Source organism: Aricia agestis, chromosome Z (assembly GCF_905147365.1).
Source record: "Aricia agestis chromosome Z, ilAriAges1.1, whole genome shotgun sequence".
Taxonomy (NCBI): domain Eukaryota; kingdom Metazoa; phylum Arthropoda; class Insecta; order Lepidoptera; family Lycaenidae; genus Aricia; species Aricia agestis.
Window position 1 is genome coordinate 39,314,401 of NC_056428.1, and position 21,419 is coordinate 39,335,819.

Below are 21,419 nucleotides of genomic sequence, written 5' to 3' on the forward strand. Positions count from 1 at the left end.
CGGATGATACACATGCTAAACAATGATATCTGGAAACTCGTCCTACTAGGACGAAATCTTATTAGACGAGCAGCCTAACTACTCTTTGTAATATCTTACTTCCTTTTCCATTTTCAATCTACACATGCAAATAAGAACCAATTTTTTAAGACTAGACGAGGCAATTAAAATATACGGTAAAATTTTCCATATTACATATTTCTTTTGAAAATTATAGAACACATGTGAACCTCACGAATCACAAGGCAATAAACACACACAAAGATAAAATCACATTTATTTATACAATTTACTAATTCATACATATGACATTCAAATAAATAGACAAGCCTATAAAGCACGAACCTTCACGCAAGGCACTTAGGAACACAGCTAATGTCGTCACTCGGGCACGTCTGCTGTGGCGTTGGCGATAGCTGCAACAGCTTGCGGTTGAAAGGACAATATTATGCTTCGTAACGCTGTATACGTTCCCGCCACAAGCCCAATGAGTCCAATGAAGAAGAGTATAATGCTCTTGATGTATATGAACCGCTTTCTGGCGCTGTCTGGTTTGGTGTAGATGGTGAACACGTCCATCATGACAGGGAAACAGATGCCCAAAGCGGAGAGGCAGAGGGCTCCGAACAGGGATATGAAGAGACCCAGCCGAGGCACCGACACGGCCAATATAACTGGAAAATAATATAGAATGTTAATCAAAATTGTATTCAGGGTGATGGTTTTTGAGATAAATCTACCATCTACCATTTTACCATTCACAGAAACTTTATGCTGATAACATAAATATCTTAGAGATACTCAGAAAATAGGTCTGAATAATCTAAAGTGGTACTGGGATTGTTACTGACTACAGTATGAGCTCAGTGCTACTACACGATGTAGCTGTTGCTCTTAATTTGGGTGTAGGGGATCCACTATCAAATTAATATACCTATCCACTATATAATTATAGGACAACCGTTTTTTTATGTTATTTGGGGCCGTCTATGGGCTATTCGCCCATATCCTTTTTTGCTATCTTTGTATAAAGGTTTTTCGCATAGGACAACTGTTAACTTCTTTTATTTTAATACACACACAGAAGACCTAGCCGGTAAGAAGGGGGGTTAATTTTTAACAAATTATGGTCTTAGTCTGAAATAAATAACTTATTATTATTGTTATTAACGCCCATATCATTAGTCGTTTTCTCGAAATTTTCCCCACTCGACTCAACCTCAATCTCAAACTAAGGAATCGTAACTCCCATACCAGTACCGTTTTAAATTTGGTTCCTTTTGATCTGTCATGCAACGTCAGCCTAGTATCGCTCAAGGTCACCTAAATATTGCAAATGTATTGAAATGTGTACCTAAGGTACACTTTTTTGACAAGTATTGTGGAGCATGTTTTTTGACGGAGTTACTTTTCCTTAGTTTTTATTATTCGTAGACAAAACCTCAATACTTTATGTGGGTAGAGTCGAGTGAAGGAAATCTCGAGGAAACGACTAATGATACGGGTGTAAGTCATACTTCTATTATTTATTTGCGCTAAATTTTGGTTTATTGTATGGAAACTGTACATTTTCCGTGATTAAATGTATCCACTGACCTCCATTATACAAGTACGCTGGACCTATGATACCCTTTGAAATGACAGCTGTTTTTTGTGCCTATTTGAAGCGGAATCAGCGCCCCAATGCGAGGGCGCTGATTCCGCTTTGGGGCGCTGATTCTGCTTTGGGGCGCTGATTCCGCTGACGTGAACATGACGTTTAAAAGTCGCCATATTGGCGCTGATAGCTGTAACTAATACTAGTTTCTACCAACGTAGTGATTATATTATTCTCTTTGATTTCTACAACCAATAGCGATTGAGCGGCCATTTACAAGTTACGTCAGATTTAGTTCTCTTCCCCCGCATTGGGGGCGCTGATTCCGCTTCAAATAGGCACAAAAAACAGCTGGGTATCTTATATCCAACGTACTTGTATAATGGAGTCAGTAAATGTATCCCTTTCCTGGGACTCAAAGTATCTCCCATAGTATATACATTATACCCATCAAAATACAGTCCATATACCCTTTCTTAGCGGATGCCTTCGTCATAACATCTACCTGCATGCCAAATTTCAGCCCGATCGGTTCAGTGGTTTAGGCTGTGCGTTGATAGATCACCATGTCACCTTTGAGTTTGATATATATAGATTATACAGCACTTACAGGTCAGCAAGCACAGCACAATACGCAGGCCGTACTCCCAGATGCGCTTGCGTTTCGGCGACGCGTCCTCAAGTCGTGGCAGCAGGTAGTTCTTCCACAGCACCTCGACCGGCACATAGCATTGGAGACCGTAACTGATAAAGATGGCCACCGCCATCATCACTATCACCGTTACTGCTAGACTGAAAAAGAAGTTATGAGTATGTAAATTATTGGGACCTTAAAACCAAGTAACGGTTACTAAATAAATACCCACCGTCTATCAGTTTTGTCGACATTTTTTAATATGGTGAAATCAAACTCATGATATCTACTCATAATAGCTGTTATTGTCACCAAGATTGTGAAGCTGTCTACAGCATACCCAATCGAAGTCAATCGTGACTAATCTTAGTAATTACCCTAGGCTCATTGGCTATCGCTTGTATGGGGCCATCTTGGCATTTGAATATTGTGGGCTAACGTGGATAAGCCGAATAGGGAAAGAGGTGAATAATTTTAAAATGAATCTGAAAAAATACACATAGGACCATGGTCATCTAACCACAATATTTTATTCGTGTGATAACTGATAACCTCGCGTCGTCTTGGGTTTCTGTATGCATATTAATTATGGCAGCTGTCGGAATGTCATCGCTGATTGAACGCTCGTTCTACTGATATAAATATATGTGACGTAGAACAATTGATTCAATGTGAAGGAGTTTCCACACGGAATGCGGTCCCGGCATCGCAGGCAACGTCAAGAGAGAAACCATAGAAGAAATTGATTCATGATATCATAGGCAGTTGACGGACCAACGTCATTTCGTCGGATCACATCAATTCCAGATTATTATTGCAATCTGTCGGCTGCACAGATTTTAGATTTAGAAATTACCCAGGTTATGGGCCAGGGGGGGGCAAATCAGATTTTTCATAAGTTGTTGTTTTTTAGTTGTAAAAATATTGTATTGCAGACAAATGGCAAAAATTCGTTGTCTTATTTTTAATTTTTATAGATAAAATTACCAGATAAAATACTTAGTAAGGACGTCAACATGATCCAGTTGAGAGCGGCTGCCCCCCCCTCGGTACGCCCATGCCGGTGCTTGTCAAAAATAATTTATTTCAGAGAAAAAAGAAAAAAAATAGAAAACTAATAGTAGATTATATTTAAATAATTGGCTAAGTGCGGGTCGGACTCACGCACGAAGGGTTCCGTATCATTATACAGCAAAAGTAGGCCAAAAATTGTGTTTTTGTATCGTAGCCCCCCTTAATTTTTTATTTTATTTTAAAATTATTATCAAATATTAAAGTACACGTATAAGTGAGGACTTTGTGAAAAATTAAAGTACCTAGACGCGTTTCGTGTGAAAATCCTTTACACGCGTGGTTTTTCTCAACGGACTAGTCACGTGTGTATAAATATATTCGATATTGAAGTAAGTACATACAGAATCTCAAACGATGGGTCATTCTTTAATCATCAATTTCAATCTGCCCTACGACTAGCGTGTGTTTTTTATAGATCATGAAATGGGCCGCCGCCTATTATGATGATAAGTCGCTGCTAAATAGAAATCACTTAACCAGACTACTCACTCAGTCAATAATTGTATTTGACAGTTAAAATGGCGAAGTTGGATAAATAAATCTGTATGGCATTTGTCATAACGCATCGCTTAGCGGGCCCCTAGACGATCAATTTTATTGTGCCTAGGGCTACGAATAATAAAAACTAAGGAATCGTAACTCCCATACTATTACAGTTTTAAATTTGGTTCCTTTTGATCTGTCATGTAACGTCAGCCTAGTACCGCTCAAGGTCACCTAAATATTATTGCAAATGTATTGAAATGTGTACCTAAGGTACACTTTTTTGACAAGTATTGTGGAGCATGTTTTTTGACGGAGTTACTTTTCCTTAGTTTTTATTATTTGTAGGCCTAGGGTAATAATATTGAACGCTTTCAATCTTATTGTCAACTGAATTGTTCAATACTATTGCAAGCCCACTGAGATAGCGCTTGCGATCTATAGATTTTTCGTAGCTGCGCCGTTGAAACTAACAGACGCAATTTGACTAAGCACCCTGGCCATTCAATAATTAAGGATCAGGATTCAGGATACTTAGTCAAGTCAAATAATAATATTTGACTTTACCAAGTTCTATAGCTCTAATTGGCTCTAATTATTATAATTAGAGTTATAGAACTTCGATATTCACAATTCACATTTACTAGGCTAGCATTTCTAAAACCCTAATAGTCCATCAGACATCCGGCCGAGTAGGTCCAACCCAATTTAATCCTGAAGCTTTCCCACGTAATAACCCTATCCTCAATATGATTTGACCTATTTGCTACAAGGTCAATATTCGGACACGTGTATCCCGAGACCGATTTCGCATGTACCATCAAGGAAATTGATTCCTGGGCAGTTGATGGACCTACGTCGTTTGGTCGGCTTATGTCAATTCAATGTTAGTCGGTTGGGTTTGACGTAGCACAAAAGGGCTTATTATTAAATTATTTAATGTCCTCCCGTTTTTTCAACATTTTCCTCTATTTCTTCGCTCCTATTAGTCGTAGCGTGATAAAATATAGCCCATTGACTTTTTCGATAAATGGACTATCTAACACTGAAATAATTTTTCTAATCAAACCAGTAGTTCCTGAGATTAGCGCGTTCAAACAAACAAACAAACTAAATAACAAACTCTTCCGCTTTATAATATTATTATTATAGAATATACCTACATCACTACAGAAAACAGTATTTTGTCAAAATAGCAATTAGTTGAGTAATTAGGTAGGACCCCTAAGCAGTATTAGCCCAGGGCCCCACAAATTCAAGATCCGCCCCTGCCGTCAATAGAAAATAAATTCGGGCAGTAAAACTCTAGAAAAAACTGTGGCCAGCAGTATTTCCGGCCCAATACGACCTGCAAACCTTCAAGAAGAGAGCCTATAGTCCCTCGCCGGCAACGCAATTGCAACCTTCTGATATCGCAAGTGTCCATGGGCGACGGTAGTTGCTTTCCATCAGGTAACCTGTTTTCTCATTTGCCCCCTAATTTTATAAAAAACTTGAGAGGTGTCAAGGGACACCCGAATGGAACGAAGGTTTTTCTTATGTTCAAAAAACCTGTATACATAGTACATACATATTATACACTCAAAAAAATATTTAAATAAACACGCCATCTGTTGACGCCTAGGAATACTAACAACGCGTCGCTATTTATTTTAAAATACGCAATATAGTTGACGCACAGGAATACTTACTATCAACGCGCTCTGCCCCTAACATGCAGGTACTAATAAAAAAGTGTCGAGGTCAAATCAAGGTCAAATATCGTTCTGTCTAGCCTTTAGACTTACGCCGAACGCACGATAAGGAACTTCGTTCCAAAAATACATGTGGCATTCCGGTACTGCCGCGGTAGAGCTATGCAATAGCATAGCACCGAAGCACCCCGAGCCACACCGATCCGGAGTCTGCCGAAATGAAACGACGTGATTCGGTCGCCACGCTTTGGGCGCGGTAAAAGCTATGCCATAGCTAAAATAGCATAACGTAGCTAATAAGTTTTCACTTAGAACTCACGGGCTATCCTTAGGCAGATCCAGCGTAATGGAGTCACTACACGTCGACGTGCAGAACACGTAGCCGATCGCACCAACTGATATGTATAACGCCACGATGATCGTCATAGCCGTGTTGAGGACACCGCACGGCTTGCCGAACGCTTTCGGTGTCTTCATGTTGTTCTCTACCGCTACTACCTGTTAAATCATTATCGATATTAGATGCTACATCATTATCATTATCAAGATTATTCTTATGAGCTACACCATTATCATTATCAGTACAATTTGTATGAGTTTCGGTATTGTTATCATCAGCTTGATGTTGGGTGTAAGTTGTAACCAAACGAAGTGATAATACTTTAGTGTATGAGTCTCCTTTATATAGAGTTAACTGTGAAAGGTGCAGCGCTGAAGAAGAAATACATTTTTACTTTTGTATGGGCAAATTCATGAAAAATTTGGTCTTTCAGCGTTGCTACTTTCACAGTGAACTCTACATAAGGGACACATACATACGTCAAACCCTAAAATATTATTATCAATATGTTTTGTTAAACCTTGTAGAGGTAATCCTGAAAAAAGGCCAAAGCCATAATATCATTATTTTATGAAATCATTTGAATAATATATTCAGCTGGCCATTAGTTCAGAAATGTTTATTTTAATAACAGAATAAAGAAATGTCTACATTCAAAATCATGAAGGAATGTGTAATTATTTTGGTATAAAGAAAAAAGAAGAATCTAATTTAAAACTAATTGTAATTTGCTTCTAATGAATTCCTTTTATGCGAATGTTCGCAAAATCTTTCAGCCCTTCATAATTAGCTCAAACGGTTTTAAAAGTAGACTAATTTACATGAAAAAGTTTGACCTACTTCAAAAAGAGCTGTAGCCTGTCACAGATTTCAGCAACCTTAGTTTTAGTTAATATATCTAGCGGAATAGAGAAATAAAGGCCCAAGCAAGCGAGATGTCGCTATCAGTAACACTGCGTGGTAAAAAGAGACGTGTGATACATGACAGCAGCACTGAATTTTTGACGTCCAGTCGGCACATGCCGCATGTTGACAATTTAATCTCATAGAACTCATGTTCAATCATGCTTGTGTAATTGTATACGTACACATAATTAAATATTTTTCACACAGATGAAAACCAATTTTAGTTTCGTTTGACAGCTCGAGATTGTTGCTCTATTCCGCTAGGAATATTAACTTTATGGTTTTTTATTAAAATGACGTTTCTATTTAAAGTAGGTAATGTATTTTAATGTTGTTTTAGCAAAAAACTTACATTTCTAAGAACAGTCCATAGTCGTAGTCCGTAGAGTTATAATTAATCAGTAAACCTATTATAGCACGTACCAATGAAGATGTTCATATCCATACTAATAATTTAAATGCTAAATTCTGTCTGCATGTTACCTTCTCACGACTGTTAATCCGATTTTGATGAACCGGGAAATTACATACTTTTTTATCCCGGAAAAATGTACGGTTCACGGGCGAGAGCACGAGTTTTGTTCGTTGCGCCATCTATGTAGTACCTAAATAATCAGTTAATCACATACACTTACCACACCAACAGCCGTCAAAGCGAAGAGTGTAGTTCCGAAGAAAAGTGGGTAGTTCGCATACGATCCCCACAAGTCGAGAGGTTCCTCTGACTTCTTCCCTGACAGCAGGAAGTAGATGATGATGGCAATACCAATTAGCGTCAAGACGTTGGCCAAAGCGGAGAACGGAGCCAGGATCTTTAGACTTGGTATCAAGTTGAACGCTATCAGTGGACCCAGGATGATCAGCATGTGGACCTCCACAGCCATCACGTAGTAGGGATCTACGATCTGAAAGAGAAATGGATCACTTTCAACTATAGGTGCATAGTAAAAGCTCAAAGACATTATCAAATACTAATTAAAAACTTTTGAGAAGGATGGTATATTAGCTATGCTTAATTGCTACGTTTACGGCCGAAGACTAAATTAATAATAATTTTATGTTTTGTCTGACGATTCATTCTTAGGGACAGTTCTGATTAAAGACTTTTTGAGCCATGCTTCGGCACGAATGGGCCGGCTCGACCGGAGAAATACCACGTTCTCACAGAAAACCGGCGTGAAACAGCGCTTGCGCCGTGTTTCGCCGAGTGAGGGAGTTCACCGGAGGCCCAATCCCCTACCCTATTCCCTTCTCTGTCCTCCCCTATTCCCTTCCCTTCCCTCTCCTATTACCCTATTCCCTCTTAAAAGGCCGGCAACGCACTTGCAGCTCTTCTGATGCTGCGAGTGTCTATGGGCGACGGATGTTGCTTTCCATCAGGTGACCCGTTTGCTCTTTTTATTTCATAAAAAAAAAAAAAAGACTTATCCATTTCTTGTTTACGCTAGTAGGTACTATTATATAACTTATCGCATATTAGTGATAATCTAGTGACAACAGGCAATAGAGCGTAACTAAGTATTTATGTAGTAACTTCTGACACACTATTTTGTTTGAACCTCCTTATTTTTGATAGAGGAATAGTTTGTAGACATGTAAAGAGCAAAACGGTTTAATGCTAAGTACTCATATACGGTTTTGCTCGATAGTTTTACTCGACATCAAGCAAAAACCACCGTGTGGCTCGCATGCGCGCGACGGCTTTACAAATTTTTGACCCAGTTACTCTTCCTTAGTTTTTATTAGTCGTACAGCTAATTTCCTTAGAAATGGAGTAAAACTATCGAGCAATCTATACTAATATTATAAATGCGAAAGTATCTCTGTCTGTCTGTCTGTCTCGCTTTCACGCCAAAACTACCGAACAGATTGTAATGATTTTTTTTTATACAGATAGTCTAAAGCCTGAGAAAGGCTACTTTTTTACTGGAAAAAAGGGTTGTAAGGGGGTGAAAATATTGAAATATTATGTGCACACTGCACAGCTGTTTTGATTTAAGCGTTACCAGGGTTTTTCTATAAAAGCTTTTGACACCAATTTTGTTGACATCGCGCGCTATAAACTGAAGTCCACGCGGACGAAGTCGCGGGCAACAGCTAGTACTGAATATGTGGACGAAAGCCCGAGCCGTTGCTTTTACTCTACGTGATTGCTCGATCGAGCCAAACCGTATGTGAGTACTTACACTTAAAGGTTTAAGATTTCATAATAATCGACTCAGTGACGGCCCTCACGAAATTTATGGTCAATTCAGACCGCAAGTATGGATTTGATAGATTTCAATGGGGATTGTCCAAAAAAATCACATGCACTTTTTATATTTTTTTTTTCGTTAAAATAGGGTATTTTAAGAATATAAATTAAATAATTTTGAAATTCATTGGCTAGTTTTTTCTCAATAAATTTTTAAAGTTTCGCTCTGACGTCATCATCGGCCGCCAATTGACCTCTGCATATGTTTTAAATTTCCTTTCAATCTTATTTATAATGGCTGGTTCGTCAAATGCAAGTTCTCATTATGTGAAAGCTTATACCAGAAGCTTACCAAAAGTTCGAAACGTAATGTTGGTCGAATTTATTGCTAATTTAACGCCATTGAAGGTCAAACAAAGGTTAAACGTATTTGTTCAAAAATATATGTAACTGATGGGTATTTTTTTCGTTTATATACAGAAAAACGATCACTGACCTTATTCCTCGAAATGTTTTTGTAATGATCAAAAAAAAAAAATGGACAATCCCCATTGCGAATCTGTCAAATCCATATTTTAGAAATGCATCTACGCGTCGCGTTGCGGTCTGAATCAACCCTTATAAGTCAGAAAACCAATAAAGTAGAACCACAATTCGTTTAAATATTATGCCACGTCTTTATGGAATTGCCGCTCCGAGCGAAGTTGTCTTTTCATCGCGTTTCCAATTATCTTGTTCGCTAAACTTAATTCCCTCTTTGAGCATTCCATTAAGATATTGAAATACGAGCTCTTTTAAAAAGGAAGCGCAAAAAGGAGTAACATTTTACACAACTTTTATAACATAATTACTACATAAATATAATCAATACTATCAATTCCACTAAATTATGCAACATTTAGGCCACGTTGGGAGGGCTCCCATACAAAAAACACATTTTTTGCCAACTTTCGCTCAATAATTTATTTTATTTTAATTTTATTATTAAAGTTAGCACAAATATAATAATTAAGAATATTGTGAGTATTTCAAGTGCCTACCTGCTACCATTACCATTACGAGCTAAAATTACAAAAAAATCACGTTTGTCGTATCCGGGAGCCCCCGTAAATATTTATTTTATTTTGTTTTAAATGTTGTTATAGCGGCAACAGAAATACATAATCTATGAAAATTTCAGAAGTCTAGCTGTAGCAGTACTTGAGTTACAGCCTGGAGACAGACGGACAGACATCGAAGTCTCAGTAATAGTCCGTTTTTACCCTTTGGGTACGGAACCCTAAAAAGAAGAAGATGATGTGCGCGCACACCTCTCCGTTCGCCTCACCCGATTACACTTTTCGTAGCACGTCACGCATTTGCCAGCTTACTTCCCAAGTCAAGCGTGCGTAGAGAAGTTTTACTTCATTAATAACAAGAGCACAATTTTAAAATCTATGACGTGAAGTCTACAGCTCTGTAACTCTATATCAAGGATATGTCTGTCCGTTTGTAGATGCATCATGCACGTGAAGGCGTGTACAACAGCCAAGACGCAACGATGAGCGACGCGACCGAGGACGATCGGTGACCCCATTATAAAGGGTGATTTTACTCGCCGCACTCAAAGATAATATAATAATCCATACTAATATTATTATAAATGCGATAGTGTGTATGTCTGTTTGTCTTTTACCTCTTCACGGCCAATTTTGCTGAAATTTGGTGACACTTGGAGTCCCGAGAAAGGACATGCACAAGGCTACATGATAGTTTACATTTCATCGTAGTTGTTGCGAGCGTCGTCTAGTTAATTATATTAATTTAATTTTATGAAGATTTGGACAGAAAATGTATGGAACTTGTGTCAAGTTCGTCAAGTTAAGTAATAATTAAATCTAAGTGTGGCCGTCAGTCTCACAAAGAATCTTGGAGCCTTAATACACTGACGCTTATCAGGCTAGATTGCATTGTGATTAGTCTAATCATCGCACAATCGCTTCTACCGTAAATTGCCAGCACGCTTATCAACATCAAATCATTAAAACCCCTTTCTATGAAGTTTCAAATTTTTGTTAATATAAATTTGAGTTTCAAAAAATTCTTTCTCTCAAGAAAATTCTTCCTCTTGCGTCATCCATCAAGGGGCTTCGCAAAATAAATCTTGCCCACATCAAATTTAGTTCTTGCTCCGCAACTGTATCAAGTGAAGGAGAAATACAGCAATTTTAAAAGCGAGGAACTCGATTATAATACGAGTGATTTTTAAACATTAAGTTTTAAAATGAAAAATAAATCAAAATAATTTTTATTCAGAGTAATTTTTTTACAAAAATGTTTCCGAACGTCGTTACTAAGGGGCCTACCACCGGTTCGGGAACTAATGCTAATTTGTTTTCAAACTAATTTTTATAAAATTAAAATCGGGAATAAGTAAATGCCATTTCCTATTACATTCATGTGGCTTTATCCACTTGGAAGTTTTCAAAGATTTTCACGTCACCCTGTACAGTGTACACCACAGCATCCTGTTATTAACGATGATTGTTCATAGCACAACTGCATATCTATATCGGTCGTGCCCATAATAGTCCATTTGTCGCGGAACAAATCTGGCTGAGGGGCTAGTAACTGAGGAAGTTTTGGGCTTCAATTGGCGACGCGCGACGTAGCGTAGGTAGAGCAAATTAACTGATTCCTTTATCCGACTGCGACGAAAATAAAAGATAGTGGCAAAATTGATTCATAGGCAGATTGCGGACCTATGTAATTTGATCGCGTTGTGGTAAACCCAGCCGACAGATCACGATTAACATTGAATTGACATAATTTGACCAAGTGACGTAGGTCCGTCAACTGTCTATGAATCAATTTCTTCGATGGTACCTTTAAGCTACGATTTTATTATTCGTAACATTGATTTTATTATTCGTAACATTCTCTGAACAGTAGACCAGAGAGAGTCATCGCTTTTTTTAATAAGGTGTCAATAGATCACAATCTGAGGCAGAGAGTAGAGACGAACGGAAGTATGGTATTATCAGTATATTATGTATGTTTGTTGCACAGTAGCGCTGAAATTACTGATCTGATTTAGACAAATTATGTGGCAATATATTCCTAATAATATCTTGTCAGTGTGATATAGGCATATAGGTATACTTAGAGGAAGCTTCGTCATCATCATTATACCTCTGTAAATGTCCTTAAAGTATAAGGGACATCAAACTGACACCATATTAGTCGTAATCATGGGACTGTATAGAATTAATATATCTCTAAACAAACTCAAAGTAGCATAGGCTTAAACTCGGTCAGGCCAAGCGTACTAATATAATGAGCACGACAGATAGTTTAAAAATACCTTTGTCTTAGTAAATTCTTAGCGCTAGTATTACAAACGGAAAATACAATGCTAACTAGAGTTTAAAGAAATATAATATTTTTTGTGAATTTATTTTGCTGAAGAAGCTTTTTAATTTTTAATTATTTTAGCCCTTTTTCCAGCATAAATTATTGTGAATGACGCTGATGGAAAAGTAGAAAATATAGATTTTTAATTGGCCTTTGTTTCCAAAAATGGAACGAGTAAAAATTAAATAGAATTTTCTGAACAGAAATAAAAATTGGCATTTGTTTTTAAAAATGGAACATTTTCCGAACATGGTACAAAGGTATAATCTATAGGCTCTGTCCATAGGGTGTAACAAAACTAGTTACTATTTATGTACTAATTAATATTTATGTATTATCACTTAGTTTTGTTACACCCTGTATAACAGCAAAAATATAATAATAATATATTTTAGACCGTCAATATAAAACAGTGTTAAAAATAATTCAAGAAAGCCTGTACAAAGCCCCTTCAATTAATAGAACTCAAAAGATAATAATATTGCAGACTCTACATGCAATTGCTAATAAATATTAATATCGTACTGAGAGGGCTCTATTGGCGTCCGCGAACACTCTACGTAACTCGACTGCTCTAAATAGAGGATATAATATTATTATATTGTAATTGTTGCTATCTCGGACGAAGTGGTAAAAAATTCAAGAAGAAGTAGATTTATTTAAAACTAGATGTCCCGCGCGGCTTCGCCCGCGTAAATTAGGAATTTTACAGAAACCGTACATTTTCCCATAAAAAATATTTTCCCTGTTTTTCCCGCATTTTCCTGAGTTTCTTCGGTCGTATTAGTCTTAGCGTGATAATATATTATATAATATAGCCTATAGTCTTACTCGATAAATGATCAATCTAACACTGAGATAAGTTTTTAAATCGGACCTGTAGTTCCTGAGATTGACGCGTTCAAGCAAACATACTCTTCAATGTTATTATATTAGGTAGGTATAGATTTTTTTTATCTATGGACGCTTCACACCACGTCAGTCTGGCCCCGTGGTAAGTACCTGATGGACTTGTGTTACAGGTACCAGACAATGGAAATATATTTAATACTTTTAAACTATACATATATTTAAGATTTTTATTATATGATACACATATTTAATACACATCCATGACCCAGGAACTTTGAAAACTTTTTGTTCCGTCGGCGGGATTTGAACCCGCAACCTCCGGCTTGAGCTACCAACGCGCTCACCACTGAGCCACAGAGGTCGTCAAACTATTTTTAGAAATAAAATAAAGATTTTTTTTTAATTATCGCTCGACAAACTCGAGTCTCGATCTAAAAGACTATGAAATGGTATAATATGGTATGGTGATGATGATGATGATGATGATGAATGTAATTTGCATAGTAGCATATGGTTCCTGTTCTTAAAACAACGCCGAAACTCCCAAACTTGTATCTATAAAGAATCAGGAGTTCTCTCAGCACCTTCCGAACCACGGTATACCAGGTATATCTCGGTGCAAAATCTTACTTGTTGGTAGCATATGCTTAGAATACTTCTCACGAAACCGAAGTCACCACACGTTTCCTTAAAAGTTTTGAGGAGTTCCCTCGATTACTTATAGATCCTTCATCAGATCACCACTTTTGTGAATATAAAAATCGGGTAACATACGGCGGAGTAATCGTTGAATATAAGAAAACGAACATAACACCTCCCCCATTTTGAAAGTCGGTTAAAATTGTAGCCTATGTGTTATTCTGATGTATAAGCTATATTATTGTAAAGTTTCATTAAAATCCGTTCAGTAGTTTTTGCGTGAAAGAGTAACAAACATCCACACATCCATACATCCAAACAAACTTTCGCCTTTATAATATTAGTAGGATGTAGCCTATAATATATTATCACGCTAAGACCAATAGAAGCGGAGCACCAATGAAGAATGTTTCAAAATCGGGTGATTTTTCCTATTGTGCTGCGTAAACGATAAAAGTTTCGCAAAAAATGGCAGAATTTTCTTTATTTACCCATGAATTAGTTACTCTCTCGGGTCTGTGGCTGTTTGGTTGTTCGTTTTGTTCGGTGTTGCTATGTGTCTGTGCGGATGATTTTCTTGCTCTCTGTATTCGATACCTATCCCTATCCTGGCTGAGGCGAGCCTCACGCTCTACAGATGATTCTCTTTCTCTCTGTATTCGATTTCTATCACTATTCTGGCTGAGGCGAGCCTCACGCTCTACAGACGATTCTCTTTCTCTCTGTATTCGATTTCTATCACTATTCTGGCTGAGGCGAGCCTCACGCTCTACAGACGATTCTCTTTCTCTCTGTATCCGAATTCTATCATTTTTCCGACTGAGGCGAGCCTCACGCTCTACAGACGATTCTCTTTCTCTCTGTATCCGAATTCTATCATTTTTCCGACTGAGGCGAGCCTCACGCTCTACAGACGATTCTCTTTCTCTCTGTATCCGATTTCTATCACTATTCTGGCTGAGGCGAGTCTCACGTTCCGTTGACGATTCTTCATCTCTTGCTGAACGTGCTCTTTTGGCATTCACTGTACTACGACCTATGTTCGAACGACGACGTCTTCCAGGCATGATCGTATAGTAATACCCACAAAGCAACAAATAACCCAATCGCAAAGCAAAAACAAAAGTCCGTTTTTCTAACCAAGTCAAATATATTTTTATCGACAATTCAGAAACCAAAGAACCAGAAACAATGAATATCTGAAAGAAAGCGCTATGGTTGCTCCTCTGCATTACCGTCTGCACAACCACACAATGACGAAATATACTATCTACTACAATAACATAAGCCGAAGCTTAAGAGCCCCCGGCCGGTTCCGCCGTAACCGCTATGTCCCTCGGCCGCCGCCGCGCGACATATTTTTTGATTCCGCGTAAGTTTATACGTTTGAAAACTTCTAAAGTATTGATCGAAATTGTATAGTGCAAAAGACAATTATAATCTACATTTAATGTCTTAGCTTCCAAACATGTTTATTTGGATAAGGGTTAATGTTGTAAATTGTTAAAATCGCTTCGTAAATAAGCCATTATTTTTCGTAAAAAGTAAAGAACAAAAATGGCTATTGTGAGTTATCCCTAAGAAATAGACATATACCATCGCGGACTTTTTTGTTTACCTTATTAAGGTGTACAATACTGTAGTATATTATTTTGATCTATCTCGTAGGGTTTAGCCAGCGTTTGCAATATAAACGCAAAAAAATGAATTTATTTACGACATAACATTAGAAACCTCTAAAATTATCAGTGTTTCTCTACCATATTATGCATATGTTATACATATAAACCTTCCTCTTGAAACACTCAATCTATTAAAAAAAACCGCATCAAAATCCGTTGAGTAGTTTTAAAGATCTAAGCATACATACACACATACATACAGACAACGGAAAGCGACTTTGTTTTATACTATTTAGAGATCTCTCATCGCAACATATTAACTTCCCTTTTTGCATGTATGTAAAATGTAGGGTTTCTGAAAATCTTGATGATGCTATGGACATACTCGTAATATTATTATGATCTAATGCACAATAAAATCTTTTTGATAATATTAATATCACCTAATTATAAATGCGCAAAAATGTTCACGTGGAATTATCGTGGCTCACCCACACCCTTGGCTTATAATTTGCATCTCCTAGTTAGCTCAATGGATGTTTTTCTGTATAATATCCGGGGAAATCGAGCTTTGCTCAGTTTTTTAGTAGTAAATAACTGAAAGAAAACTATCACAATTGAAGACGTGAGTGGAACAAGCAGGTAAGTAGTCAGATATAATTAGCCAGATGGTGAAGTAGGTAAGTTAGGTTCAAAAAATTGTGTAAAAATTAGCAATTGTCGTTTTGTTACAAAATGTTGTTATCTGGTTCTTCCACTCACGTCCTTAACTATGTAATTTATAGTTTAGGAATATTATCTAAAATTGTGTTATAATTCCAAAGCAATCATTACTAAGTTGGTGGCAAAGTTTCCACAAAGTCAAACACTATTATGACAGCAAAGTAAGTATTAACTCCTCCTGTGTTCAGAAACTACTAAGTCCTCTAGTAATGAGTTCGAAACTTAGTACAGAGGTAGTATGTATGTTTAACAACTGGTACTTAATACCTCCAAAGATTTATATAAGGAATTTGTATTTCAGGTTCAAAGAAACAATTTTTATTTTTTAATAAGTAGATAGAGTCTGATGACAGATGACCAGATCTTAAGAAAACTATTAAGTAAGCTATTGCATAGCTTTTATCATAGTAAAAGGAGAGGAAGTAAGTCATCTTCATACAAAAGCCACCGCGCGCGGCTTGTATGTGTGCGCCATAGTATCAATGCGTCGCCACGTACGGCACACAACAAAATCTCGGCGGTACCAGCCTAATAAAACTGGCCGAGATTTTGTTGTGTGCCGTACGTGGCGACGCATTGATACTATGGCGCACACATACAAGCCGCGCGCGGTGCCTTTGTATGAAGATAACTTACTTCCCCTCCTTTTACTATACTTTAATCGCGGGCTTTGAGCGCGACGACCGAATCAAGAAATTCCGTAACCGAAAATTAAACTAACACCCCCACTCCGACCGCAGTACTGCGGCGTTGCCAGACTCCAGCGCGGTGTGTGTATGCGTGCGACTAGACGTATGCGTATTATAATAATTGCTGATTGCATAAGTTGATAAAAAATGCTATGCTATTGATCGTGAAAAGTATTAAAAAAAAAAATTATCTATGTCATTCTCGCGATGTTGGCTCATGATGAGCCAATACAGGCTATTATGAATGAGTGGAAGGATATTTTCGTGATCACCGATGATCGACATCGCATAACATGCAGCTTACTGTTGACCAGTGGTCCCCAACCTTTTTTCCGTACGGGCCGCAAATATGGTTTTGTCTTGGTGTCGAGGGCCGCAGCAAACATTTTTTAAGGATTAAATAATAACGTTCTTCAAAATTAACGATTAAAACGATGGAAAAAATTTCACGACTTTCACGACGACTATATTATTTTGCCCGTGGGCGTGAATTTCAAAATGGTTTAACATCACGCGGGCCACAGATAAAGCCTCGGCGGGCCGCGGGTTGGGGATAACTGCTGTAGACAATCAATTATTATTCTAACATGGCTGAGAGTACGAAGAGAGACCAGGGCCCTGATTCGCAATGCGCAATTCAACTCGGATTCGGAAACCGTCATCGCGCGACATCCAATAAACGATCGCGGCGCCAGGCATTGACCAATGACCGCACGGTAAAGTTTCCGAATCCGCGTCGTCGTGAATCGTCCTGCTGATGATGATTTCTTGTCATGCCATACCTTTTTAATATTGTCTGCGATGAACACAATGTACACACAGCAGATGCCGAGCTGGTAGACTACAAGGAACACGTCCACGCAGAGGGACATGCAGCGTGTCCATTTGCGGACGGTAGGCGGACCCATGGCAAGGGCGGCGGACACAGACGCCGTGTAGGACAGGAGGGGCACTCTCTGGTGCTTGCAGGTGGCGTACTGGGCTCGGATCTGGGGGACAAAGAATTAGGTAAGATATAGCTGAACATAAAACATGCCCCTTTTGGTCGGTTGAATAAGTAATATATCAAGTAGTGGGCGAGTGATTTGTGGATGATATCGTAACTAGACTTAGGGCCTGTTTCACTACTGACTGATAAGTGCCGGATAGGCTATCTACAACTTATTTGACGGATAGAGTATGAAGTATCTGTCAGATAAATTGTAGATAGCCTATCCGGCATTTATCAGGAAGTGGTGAAACAGACCCTTTAATTCTTGCAATCAGTTTCAGTCTGTCTATCAGTGGCGAAGAGTCGTTATAACCCGATTCCCGTCGGCTTCCCTTTTGGAAAATCGAATCTATGGGCCAAATACATTTTTACCTTATAAATATTTTACATACTTAAAAAACTTTGAATTCACTAATCGCCTACAAAATTTTATATGCAATAATTTTTTTTCTCACTTGAAATAGTTTGGACTTTGAATTAATAATTAATCGCCTACAAATTTATATAGGCAATGCAACGTGCATTCCATCTCCGATAGAAGCCGATAAATTAGCGGGTTATTTCTTCATACAACGATATTTCATAGTAAGCATCTGTCCTTTTCATTCCTGTGAACTGATCGTCATGTTCTGTCTCATTCTACCACGCGCCAATATACTCGGAAATAAGCCGATACTCGGCGAGTTATTACGGAGAAAGGTTAATTAGCAACGCACAAGTGCGAGCGAGAAAGATGAACTTCATGAAGTAAAATTGTTATGAGTCAAATGGCAGATGAGTGTTTGTAAAAAAATTGTTTGTTTTGTGTTTAAATGTCGAATGTTATTTGTTTTAGCGTTAAAAGAGTGCAGTGTCGCGAATTTAAATTAATTTGTATTGTGATTTGTTAATTGTGACTCGTACAGCTGAGACTATGGTCTGACAGATTATTTGCTGTCGAAGAAAACTTCGTTTTCCAAATTTATTACGTATGTGCCGTCATGCATACAACTTAACTCAGAAGGCATTTTTTAAAGGCATCATTATCGACTTACTTACTTATCGATAACTTGAAACTCGAACATTGTTGAACATCAGTGCTGAGCGTTTTGGTAAGTAGATTTTTTACTCCGGCTTCCCTTCCGAAAATATTCACCCTTCGCCACTGCTGTCTATCATTGGCATATAACGCCGATAAATTAGCAGTATAATAAAGCTCTATTATCACTCGATTACATTAACTTCCCAAAAAAGTAGATCACAAATTTTGGTATGATTTGGAAGCTAAGAATATAGTCGCGAGTTGCGATTCCCCTTAAGGTGGGGGGCATAAATATAGATCTCATAAAGATTAAAGACCATCAGACATTTTGTTTTTCCTCAGGTTAATGCAAACCCTCAAATCTACGTCGTATGTATCCAGGGATTGATACTGCATCAAATACCTGGATGCTATATTCATATTAAACATTGTAACACAATAACATGTACTAACAATATAGCTTTTATCTCTACAAATAGCTTAGAAACAGCAGTTCATAAGTCTTAAATTGTTAATCATCTCAACGATGCTAATTAAGAGGAGCCCTAGATGACATCATTGATCTAAGAATCTGTTAGGTCACATCATTGATGCACTTGATGAACATTGGAAAACGATTATTGGCTATTTATTAGCTAGTCTTCTGATTGACGAAGCGTCATCATGGCGCCATCATTGCGTGGTCATGACGTCGAAATCGTCAATTATTGTCCCCAAGGGACTGGGAGTGACGTCATGTTCTCAATTGGTGCAATATTGCAAATAATAATGCAGTTGCGAAGGCGGTGTCCGGCGTGCAGCGCGTCCCCATCAAAAACGGCGCGGTATCAAACCGCGATACAGCGTGCCGCAACGTGTCACATTAGCCGTGCAACAGCGCCGCGAGCTGCGGGGCTAAAATGGTCGCTTTGGAAAATCACACTAAGAATCATAATATGATTCATTTTTTAAAATCGCAAAATGCGAGTCTGCTTGCAGTTCATGTCTACAACTCGACAAGTCGTTAAATAAACGTGACGAAAAAGGGAGCTAACGCTCGCTGCCATCATACAAAAACGTCATTTTTGACAGTCCTTTACGAGCAGCGCCACCGCCCACGTTCATATCACCCTTGTCGCACTGTAGTAATTCGTCCTAATCTGACATTTGTCAGTTTGACAGTTTTGACAATTCATTTGCAGAACTGACTGAGAGGAATTGCTATATGTGACCCCGCTGTGCACCGTGCGCCCCTATTCAGGGTGAAACTTCCGAACAAAAAAAAATATATCCACAGCCGAACGTATAACCTCCTCGTTTTTGGAAGCCGGTTAAAAATTAGGTTCCAAAACTTATAAACGAGGCATATGAAAATACCTATCACAGTCGCATACAAAAGCGCCGCACCTTGTCACGGTGGCGGCGCGGGCGTCGTGTCGTGGCACGGTGACAACGCCGCGACGTGTTTTATGGGGACGCGGCCTAAGTTCCAAACCGTGTGACAAGCCACGATTCATACCTATTGGTTAGTAGTTAGTACCATTATGAATCGTGGCCTCATCTCATCAAATCCTCCTATACATATAGCAATGATCTTCTGTCTGTACCACTTCTCACATATTTTGACCATAGCGCAAGTTTACTGAAAGATGTCTTCAATATTCTAACATGATTAACAGAAAAAATTAAGCTAGCATCCTTTACATGTTTAGAAAAAAATACTGGGTAAGTTATATCTTTTAAAGGCCAATTTTAGAACAAATATACAGCAGCAGGTCAAAATTTAAGAATAAAATACCGAATGAAAAAAAATTTGGGACAAAAACTGTGTAGCCACATCTGGCGTGCACGCTAGCTTAAACCGAGCCGGTCGGCTGACGAGCAATTTGCATCTAAATCCACCTATTATGAACTTCCCTTTGATGTTCAAACGCTGCTAGCGTTTCGAATTCGTTTGTTAATTTTTGAAAAGTCATACTGCATAAGTAACCTACAGTAGTTATACAGTATACTTTATAACAGTTAGAAACAAATGTCTGAAATGAATTCCACAACTTTTGATAAGTACCTATAGAAAATTATTATTTGTTTCTCCGAAACGGCTCGACCTATTTTGTTGAAATGTTGTCTGTTTATCCTCAACAGAAGAATTTACTTTGCCAAACCACTGACTATCAGTCCGTCACTAATGCTTAAGCTGGCCCTCTTGCCTGTAAGACGAGACAAGTTGCTTTATTGCCAACTATTATTGTATATTTAATGAAATTTCACTTCAAATCAATAGCCAATAGCCTTATACCAACAGGCACTTTGAAAGTATAAACTATTGAAAAAAAATTAAAACATTAAAGACTATCGCCTTTCCCATAACTTACCAGGACATGCAAGCAGTGCGTGATCAGTATCCCAATGAGGATGGTACCGATGATGCCTGTCACCAGCCCCGATCGGTGGAAGGCCTGTGGCATCGCCAGGATCCCCGTACCAAGGCTGCACTTGAGCAGGTGGACCAGGGTCTCCATGTTGCTGGAATTGGAAAAACCTTTAGTGTGGATTCTGGTGGGTTAATCAAGGGAGAAGGTAGATGA

The 21,419-nt window shown here is 38.2% G+C and overlaps 1 protein-coding gene across 2 annotated transcripts in view; it reads right to left on the reverse strand.

Moving 5' to 3' along the window:
• Positions 1 to 261: 261 nt before the first annotated feature.
• The window catches only part of LOC121739524 (proton-coupled amino acid transporter-like protein CG1139), a 35,817-nt gene continuing 14,659 nt past the window's right edge, over positions 262 to 21,419 (reverse strand). For both annotated transcript variants that reach the window (XM_042132025.1, XM_042132024.1), the window contains exons 4-9: positions 21,207 to 21,357; positions 17,623 to 17,829; positions 7,364 to 7,633; positions 5,802 to 5,980; positions 2,208 to 2,389; positions 262 to 674 (exon numbers count right to left, since the gene is read on the reverse strand). In XM_042132025.1, the coding sequence (XP_041987959.1) occupies positions 382 to 674; positions 2,208 to 2,389; positions 5,802 to 5,980; positions 7,364 to 7,633; positions 17,623 to 17,829; positions 21,207 to 21,357 (1,282 nt within the window). In that variant the 3' untranslated portion in view covers positions 262 to 381. The remainder of the gene's footprint in view (positions 675 to 2,207; positions 2,390 to 5,801; positions 5,981 to 7,363; positions 7,634 to 17,622; positions 17,830 to 21,206; positions 21,358 to 21,419) is intronic.